The sequence below is a fragment of the Protobothrops mucrosquamatus genome, unplaced genomic scaffold (genome assembly GCF_001527695.2).
Source record: "Protobothrops mucrosquamatus isolate PMUCROS unplaced genomic scaffold, P.Mucros_1.0 scaffold479, whole genome shotgun sequence".
NCBI lineage: Eukaryota > Metazoa > Chordata > Lepidosauria > Squamata > Viperidae > Protobothrops > Protobothrops mucrosquamatus.
This window is the reverse complement of record NW_015386799.1, coordinates 664,648-674,473: the sequence shown is the minus strand read 5'-3', so window position 1 is coordinate 674,473 and position 9,826 is coordinate 664,648. Positions and strand designations below refer to the sequence as shown.

At 44.1% G+C, this 9,826-nt stretch overlaps 1 protein-coding gene across 1 annotated transcript in view; it reads right to left on the bottom strand.

Moving 5' to 3' along the window:
- The window catches only part of DNAJB12 (DnaJ heat shock protein family (Hsp40) member B12), a 36,237-nt gene extending 27,794 nt beyond the window's left edge, over positions 1 to 8,443 (bottom strand). The window contains exon 1 of the mRNA XM_029284270.1: positions 8,289 to 8,443. Coding sequence (XP_029140103.1) covers positions 8,289 to 8,421 — 133 coding nt within the window. The 5' untranslated portion in view covers positions 8,422 to 8,443. The remainder of the gene's footprint in view (positions 1 to 8,288) is intronic.
- Positions 8,444 to 9,826: the final 1,383 nt, after the last annotated feature.

The window sequence follows — 9,826 nt, the reverse complement described above, 5'->3', positions numbered from 1 at the left end:
TGGGGAGGGGAAGGGGGGGATTTATATTGTAAAATTTTATAAAATTTTCAATAAAAAAAAAGATAAGGGATTGCCTCCCCTTCAACTCCCAATTGCTTATTCACCCCATCTCTGCCATTTTTGGTTGCCCAACACCCCTTAGGGGAAGCAAGCAGCCCCAAAACCCACCTGGCTCAGGGGCTGCTTGCCTCACTGAGGCCCAGGAGCTTCTTGGCAAATTATAGCTTTGGAGCAACAAGAAGCCTCAAAGCCGCAGTGCAATGTGAAGCTGCAGCTGTTCTAGGAAGCCCTGGCTACCCCAGCCCAGCCAAGGACCATAAGTGCAAAAACTCCGACGCAGCCCCCCTTGACACCCTGCACTCCGAGGCTCGTGCCTCCCCAGCTGATCTTCACCATTCTCTTGTTCCCATTGCTGACCAAGCACACCCAGTCTGGACCTTTGCAGAACGAACGTTTGTAACTCAAGGACTACCTGTACACAAAACAGAAGAGGCCTTGTACGTTGACGGTCAGTGTCTGACAGGCTCGATGAGGGCTAATAAGGTGAACTGGCCAGAAACACATTTTCCCTTCTTTTTTGGAACATACCCTGTTGCCATTCCATGAAAGGAACAGCTGAGACTCAGGGATGCTTCAATTGCTAAGGAGTGTAGGTGAGACCACTCTTAAGTATGGTCTAGAACAGGGGTCTTTAAACTTCGCCCTTTTATGACTGGTGGACTTCAACTCCCAGAATTCCTCAGCCAGGCACGCTGGCTGAGGAATTCTGGGAGTTGAAGTCCACCAGTCATAAAAGGGCCAAATTTGAAGACCCCTAGTCTAGAAGTTAAAATTACGCATAGTCCTCGCGTTACGACCACAATTGAGCCCAACTTTTCAGTTGCTGTGGGACATTTACTGAGTTTTTGCCCTCATTTTTCAACCTTTCTTGCCACAGTTGTCAAGTGAACCACTGCAGTGGTTAATTAAGTAAATAACATGATTATTTAAGTGAATCTGGCTTCCCCATTGACTTTGCTTGTCAGACGTTCGCAAAAGGAGATCCCATGATCCTGGGACACCACGACCATCATAAATATGAGTCAGCTGCCAAGCATCTGAATGTTGATCATGCGACCGTGGGGATGTTGCAACAGTTGTAAGTGTGAAAAAGTGGTCATAAGTCACTTTTTCCAGTGCCGTTGTAACTTCAAACAGTCATTAAACAAACTGTTGTAAGTTGAGGACTATCTGTAGTGCAATGAGAAATAGCAAGAATACTGGTTTGTGAAATTCAGCCATTGCCACAAACATGTCTCCTGAAAATACTGTGCTGCCTGTTCATTTGGAAATGGGCAGGCTTCAAATTTTGATATTAATCTGTACAACCTTAAATAACTAGAAATTAGAATACTTGGAATGGAAACCTGTCCAAGCACTGTAATCATTACTACAGGCAATTCTGGTTGTGCCAGATTCTACAGGCTTTTTTAACATCAATAATTGGTAATAGCACCCAACAAAGTTTAAATTAACAGGCCAATTCTGAAGGGGACTGAAATGCACAATGCAGAGTTTTCATATCCTTAGAAAGTGGTTTTAAATAACCTAGTTCTAAACGTCCTCTAATAATGTATTATGCAAGGGATTAATCAGTCTGCTTTAAATCTCTTTGTATTACGTGTTACTTCCAAAAGTTTCAACTCTGGTTTTGTTTATTCAGAACAACATACCTCTACAGAATAAAAGTATCTTATTAAAGCCTTCCAGATGTTTGATAGCTGTTTTGCCAACTGAGCAATTCTCAGTTAGGCAAAAATCAATATAAAACTGCATGTTTAAAAAATATACTAGAAAACAGTAATAATAATTGGAGGAGGAGGAATCTAAGGCAGAATAGCAGCATATGCTTATGACATTCAAAGCACATCAATTAAGATTCATTTCAATGAGCTATCATCCTTTTTAGAGACTACAGCTCTCCTGAATTTCTAAAATAAAATATTTTCTTCCAAAGAATCAGCACCAAACCCTCAACCATCAAATCCTACAATCATTATACCATGAACATACACAAAGAGAATGCAGCCATTCACAGTGTCTTCCTACTTTATTTACACCCAATCCAAGTACAACTTGTAAATGCGCATAATTCTGCATGTAGATGAGCCTTCTTTCATAATTGCAAGTGGAAAGGTGACAGGAGTATTTTTCTTGATGGATTTTTCACCAAATCACTCTCCTTTGGGTAAGTATTTAAAGGGAATAAGTAAGGTACAAGAGGAAAGAAAAAAATGTAATTAAAGTGAAAATAGAAGTGATCATGTATTTCAAAGTAACTGACTAGAAAACATATAATCAGTCTGATCCCCAACTCATTAGGTAAATAAATAAAATAAATTGCTGGATTAACAACCTTCAGGTTTTTTTTTAAAGAGTTGTAACAGCCAAATCTAACTGCTCTTGCAAATACCAGTGGACCAAAAAACATCCATACATACTGTAAGCCCATGTGATTAGAGGTTCTAGTCCATCCTTAACCACAGAAGCTCATTGACTGATCTGTGCCAGTCAATGTCTTGCTGTCAGAGATCTATCTCACAGGGCACTGTATATCAACTTCAGCTCTTGAACTAAAGGCAGAATATAAATCTAACAAAAAAAGAATAACTATTCAGAGCACATGCCCTTTTCTGGAGGCAGTTATCACTATCCTTCCTGAGGTATCTGAGAAGTTAAAAGGCAGCATTTGTACAATGCATTTAAATATTTTCTGATATAATGGTATTTGGTTTAATTGTAAAAGGCTTCAAAGGTTAAAAGGCTACAATATTTTTAATTTTTCTATTATAGCTGTTAATCAGAGTTATGTAAGTCTGCATTTATCACTGTTATGACAGCAAGCTTTATTTAGAGAACTAAGAACTTGCAGCTAGGGCTCTTTAGTTGAGGGATGGGGGCCGAAAAATAACTGTACTCCGAGAAACCTTGGCCCCCTCGGAGAGGGCGCGCAACTTGGGAGTCCTCCTGGATTCGCGGCTGGCACTGGATGACCATCTGTCGGCCGTGACCAGGGGGGCGTTTTATCAGGTTCGCCTGATCCACCAGTTGCGGCCTTTTCTGGACCGGGACGCTTTGCGCACAGTCACTCATGCCCTCGTCACCTCCCGCCTGGACTACTGTAATGNGGGAGGGGAAGGGGGGGATTTATATTGTAAAATTTTATAAAATTTTCAATAAAAAAAAAGATAAGGGATTGCCTCCCCTTCAACTCCCAATTGCTTATTCACCCCATCTCTGCCATTTTTGGTTGCCCAACACCCCTTAGGGGCAGCAAGCAGCTCCCAAAACCACCTGGCTCAGGGGCTGCTTGCCTCACTGAGGTCCAGGGGCTTCTTGGCAAACTATAGCTTTGGAGCGGCAAGAAGCCTCAAAGCCATAGTGCAATGTGAAGCTGCAGCTGTTCTAGGAAGCCCTGGCTACCCCAGCCCAGCCCAGCCCAGCCCAGCCCAGCCCCATAGTGCAAAAAGTCCAACGCAGCCCCCCTTGACACCCTGCATTTCGAGGCTCGTGTCTCCCGGTGCTCCGCCACCCCAACTGATCTTCACCATTCTCTTGTTCCCATTGCTGACCAAGCACACCCAGTGTGGACCTTTGCAGAACGAATGGTCGTTAACTCAAGGACTACCTGTATACGAAACAGAAGAGGCAGTTGATGGTCAGTGTCTGACAGGCTCGATGAGGGCTAATAAGGTGAACTGGCCAGAAACACATTTTCCCTTCTTTTTGGAACATACCCTGTTGCCATTCCATGAAAGGGACAGCTGAGACTCAGGGATGCTTCAATTGCTAAGGAGTGTAGGTGAGACCACTCTTAAGTATGGTCTAGAACAGGGGTCTTCAAATTTGGTCCTTTTATGACTGGTGGACTTCAACTCCCAGAATTCCTCAGCCAGGCACACTGGCTGAGGAATTCTGGGAGTTGAAGTCCACCAGTCATAAAAGGGCCAAGTTTAAAGACCCCTGATCTAGAAGTTACAATTACACATAGTCCTCGAGTTAGGATCACAATTGAGCCCAACGTTTCAGTTGCTAAGTGGGACATTTATTGAGTTTTTGCCCCCATTTTACAACTTTTCTTGCCACAGTTGTTAAGTGAATCACTGCAGTGGTTAATTAAGTAAATAACGTGATTATTTAAGTGAATCTGGCTTCCCCATTGACTTTGCTTGTCAGACATTCGCAAAAGGTGATCCCATGACCCTGGGACACGGCGACCGTCATAAATATGAGTCAGCTGCCAAGCATCTGAATGTTGATCATGCGACCGTGGGGATGTTGCAACAGTTGTAAGTGTGAAAAATGGTCATAAGTCACTTTTTCCAGTGTCGTTGGAACTTCAAACAGTCATTAAACAAACTGTTGTAAGTTGAGGACTATCTGTAGTGCAATGAGAAATAGCAAAAATACTGGTTCGTGAAATTCAGCCATTGCCACAAACACGTCTCCTGAAAATACTGTGCTGCCTGTTGATTTGGAAATGGGCAGGCTTCAAATTTTGATATTAATCTGTACAACCTTAAACAACTAGAAATTAGAATACCTGGAATGGAAACCTGTCCAAGCACTGTAATCATTACTACAGGCAATTCTGGTTGTGCCAGATTCTACAGGCTTTTTTAACATCAATAATTGGTAATAGCACCCAACAAAGTTTAAATTAACAGGCCAATTCTGAAGGGGCCTGAGATGCACAATGCAGGAGTTTTCATATCCTTAGAAAGTGATTTTAAATAACCTAGTTCTAAACATCCTCTAATAATGTATTATGCAAGGGATTAATCAGATTGCTTTAAATCTCTTTGTATTACGTGTTACTTCCAAAAGTTTCAACTCTGGTTTTGTTTATTCAGAACATACCTCTACAGAATAAAAGTATCTTATTAAAGCCTTCCAGATGTTTGATAGCTGTTTTGCCAACTGAGCAATTCTCAGTTAGGCAAAAATCAATATAAAACTGCATGTTTAAAAAATATGCTAGAAAACAGTAATAATAATTGGAGGAGGAGGAATCTAAGGCAGAATAGCAGCATATGCTTATGACATTCAAAGCACATCAATTAAGATTCATTTCAATGAGCTATCATCCTTTTTAGAGACTACAGCTCTCCTGAATTTCTAAAATAAAATATTTTCTTCCAAAGAATCAGCACCAAACCCTCAACAATCAAATCCTACAATCATTATACCACGAACATACACAAAGAGAATGCAGCCATTCACAGTGTCTTCCTACTTTATTTAAACCCAATCCAAGTACAATTTGTAAATGCACATAATTCTGCATGTAGATGAGCCTTCTTTCATAATTGCAAGTGGAAAGGTGACAGGAGTATTTTTCTTGATGGATTTTTCACCAAATCACTCTCCTTTGGGTAAGTATTTAAAGGGAATAAGTAAGGTACAAGAGGAAAGAAAAAAAATGTAATTAAAGTGAAAATAGAAGTGATCATGTATTTCAAAGTAACCGACTAGAAAACTTATAATCAGTCTGATCCCCAACTCATTAGGTAAATAAATAAAATAAATTGTTGGATTAGCAGCCTTCAGGGTTTTTTTAAAAGAGTTATAACAGCCAAATCTAACTGCTCTTGCAAATACCAGTGGACCAAAAAACATCCATATATAAGCCCATGTGATTAGAGGTTCTAGTCCACCCTTAACCACAGAAGCTCATTGACTGATCTGTGCCAGTCAATGTCTTGCTGTCAGAGATCTATCACACAGGGCACTGTATATCAACTTCAGCTCTTGAACTAAAGGCAGAATATAAATCTAACAAAAAAAGAATAACTATTCAGGGAACAGGCCCTTTTCTGGAGGCAGCTATCACTATCCTTCCTGAGGTATCTGAGAAGTTGAAAGGCAGCATTTGTACAATGCATTTAAATATTTTCTGATATAATGGTATTTGGTTTAATTGTAAAAGGCTTCAAAGGTTAAAAGGCTACAATATTTTTATTTTTTCTATTATAGCTGTTAATCAGAGTTATGTAAGTCTGCATTTATCACTGTTATGACAGCAAGCTTTATTTAGAGAACTAAGAACTTGCAGCTAGGGCTCTTTAGTTGAGGGATGGAGGCTGAAAAATAACTGTGCTCCAAGAAGTCAGTGGAAAATGAATAATTAAGCAGAAAAGTCAAAGGAGATGGGAAAGGGGGAAGATAAGGCAGAAATGATGTCACTAGACACTATTAAATAGTGTTACTTTCAGAAGTTGTGGGTCGTCAATCACTGAAGGCTTTTAAGAAAAGAATAAAAAGCCATTTGTCTGAAACAGTACAGGGTCACCTGCTCGAACAGGTGGTTGGACTAGAAGACCTCCAAGGTCCCTTCCAACTCTCTTATTCTGTTATTCAATCTGCACAGAGGACTGAGGCAGTGAAGTAAAGGACTGATTGGAAGGAAGCAGCACATCAGAACATCTAGTTAAACTTTGGAACAAAATAATGTATTTATTTGAAATCTATCTACGGTATCTTCACAAATCTAGGCTGCTTACAAATGGAGAGTCAAAATATTCCAGCATCCTTCAAACTGTCTCTGGGAAGCGCACAAGCAATAGCTCCCTACAATTATCTGTAACGTCGTGTACTCAAAAGTACAATATATTGTTTGGGATACCGAAAGCCCAATTAGGTTGACTGCTGTTACTGGTTCCAATACTTCCCGAATGGGATGAGAAGGACACTCAGGTGTGGGAGGGAGAGATTACAGTGATGAAATCTAAGCAGGCAACTGAGCACAAATTTTTGGACCCCAGTTCCCATTAGCCCACTTAGTGTGTGTATGGGGAGGGCAGCATCTAGCCCAGTGGTTCTCAACCTGTGGGTCGGGACCCCATTTGGGGTCGATCGACCATTTCATGGGGGTCGCCAAGCAAGGCTGTCCGCCATTTTTTTTGTCCGCCATTTTTTTCCCCTTTTCCAGCGGGTGCTTTACGTCCCTTGGGCTAGGCCAGCTGGTGGTTGGCCTGCTCTGTCTCTGCCGCTTGCCAGCTACGCCTCGGCCGGCGCAGGGGGCAGAACCACGCATGCGCAGTGCTCCCGGGCAGGGAAAGTCCTCAACTTACGCCTGGTTGGGTAGTCCTCGACTTACGACCGGTTTAGTCCTCGACTTACGACCGGTTTAGTCCTCGACTTACGACCGGTTGGGGTCGCGGCATTACAAAGGTTGAGAACCACTGATCTAGCCAATCTTGGTAACCCTGAAACTTCCCTACAAGTTGGGATGAGTCTGCTTGGATAGAAGAGTAGGAAAACAGCTGTAGGCTACACAGGGATATTCAAAAAATACCCCGGGAGAAGGGAAGAGCGAACGGTTTCCATACTGTTACCCTGAAAATTACACTGATGCGCCTGCCAGGGATTAATAAACCCAACTGGAGAGGGAGGGTCTTCCCTTGACTGCTGTCCACCCAACCGCCCCGGCCAATGCCCAGCAGGCCCAGAGCTTGGTCCAGATCAGGGGTAGGCAACCCGTGGCTCTTTTGTGACTCGTGGACTTCAATACCCAGAATTCCTGAACCAGCCATGCTGACTCAAGAATTCTGGGTGTTGAAGTCCACAAGTCATAAAAGAGCCGAGGTTGCCTACCCCTGGTCCAGATCATCTGAAAGGCTCCCGGGAGCCAGGGCCGAGGCTAAAGGGGGCTGGGGGCAAGAGGCGGCCACAGACCTACAAGCGGATCTAGGGAAGGGGCTGGCAAAGGTGGGTCGCAGATGCCCAGCAGAGAAGGCCGAAGGGAGAGAGAAGAAGAATGCTTAAACCGCGCCTGTCCCAAACCGGGAGGGAGGCCTGAAGATGGCGGGAGGGGGAGAAGGAGAAGGTACCCCGACCGGCAGGGGGGGGGGAATTGCAATTGGGGGGCAAAGGGAAATACTCCTATCCCTCAGGTGCGGGGTTGCCCCCTTCACCCTCGGCGCAATGCCCGCTGGGAGTTGTAGTCTCTTCCGTTCAGCTCAGGGAAGATAACCGTCCCGGTCTCTTCGTGCACAACATAAACAAACCCCCGCTTCACTGAGTCGGGTTTCCCCTTGTCCCCTGCGCCGGCCGTGAAAGTTCCCTCGAAGACCCCCTTCACAACTTGCGTTGTTCCTTTCCCAGCGAGCGAGGGGACTTCAAGTCCCAAGGTGCCTCACGCCACCCTCGCTTCTGCTCACGCGCAATACGGGTGAGAGGTCAGACCGGCTACCCCAGGCCTCAGTCGTCTAGGCCTCCCCCCACCTCCCTCCCTGAGTCCCGCTCACCGCGGACCCGCTGAGACGGGTACAGCCGCTGGGCCTTCTCCAGGAAACGGCGGGCCTTCTCAGTCTGATTGGCCTTGACTGCGGCTACCGCGATAGCAATACAACGCTCCGCTTCGTCCCTGTTGGATTCCATGGTGGCGGCAGCAGTGGAAGGCGCCGGCGCACGATGATACGGTCATAGCGTCCCCTGCTGGAAACTCCCTAATTGTCAAGCGGCAAACTTGGCCGTATTGTTTGGAATCGCCGCGCCGCAGCATGTCATAATCTCGCCAATAGCCGGGCAGTGCAAAAGATAGCATCTGCGGCTGAGCGGGATGGAGGCGTCTGGCTCTGAAGTAGCAGAAAAACTGCATCGCTAAGGTCCGTGTTGATTTGCGGGGAAAGAACAGTTGGAAGGATTAAGTGTAGGGACGTTGTTCTTTTTCGGGCTGTATTAGAAAGGCGTGCAATCTAGTAGTAGCTCTCCCGGAACACGTTAGGCCAGTGTTTCTCAACTTTTACAACTATGGCTGAGGAACTCTGGGAGTTGAAGTCCACACATCTTCAGAGTTGCCGATTGCTGGGAAATTCGACGTCAAGGGGTCTTCAAACTCGACCCTTTTATGACTCGTGGACTTCAGCTCCCAGAATTCCTCAGCCAGGCACGCTGGCTGAGGAATTCTGGGAGTTGAAGTCCACGAGTCATAAAAGGGCTGAGTTTGAAGACCCCTGCTCTACGTTGATATATTCCCACTTATCTGGATTTGGGAAAACTATTGCTTTCATTGATAATCACTGTTAGTGATCATCGATGCAATGAGCAATTCAAAGTCTGTGGATATTGGTTAACCTATTTTAAGATTTTAAGTCAGTATCAAAGTTTCAGTTTCTATCAGCCCTCTTGATTTGGGCTGATACCTAAGAAGCATATGGGTATGTTGGTAGCCAAAGGCTCTAGTTCAGAGGTCCCCAACCTTTTGGGCACCAGGGACCTGCAGAACAGAGGGTGTGTGGTTTTGTGTGCTGCCTGCATCCCACGGATGGGACTTTGCTTGTTTGTGCGGACTGGTTGCTGGCATGGAACGGCCTGGTACTGGTCCACGGACCAAGGGTTGGGGATCCCTGCTCTAGTCCCTTCTAATATTTTACCTTGGTGTGCTAAGACACTGGGAAAGTTGAAAAGCATGAGGATGGTATTGCTGTAATTATATACAAGTAAAATAAGAATATTGTGTGCATGTTTCAAAAGTATTCCTGACCCTCATTAGATTCTTGGACCGCAATGATCCTGGTTAGCTTCCAACTTTCTTCAATATGAATTTTTAGATCTAAAATTCAATAACCCTGGTATTTCTATAATAATAAACATATCAAGCCACAAAATTAATATAGCATTTCTTTTGGTTTCTATCAAAAAAGTCCAAATGTGGTTTCCGTGAGGAAACACAAAGCTTTTCTTCAATCGATGTAGTTAATTTTGCCATTACAGCCAATTCCATTAACTCCATTGTTGTATCTTCTGTTCTTTAGGCATTGAATGAGGCAGTGTTGAAACAGCA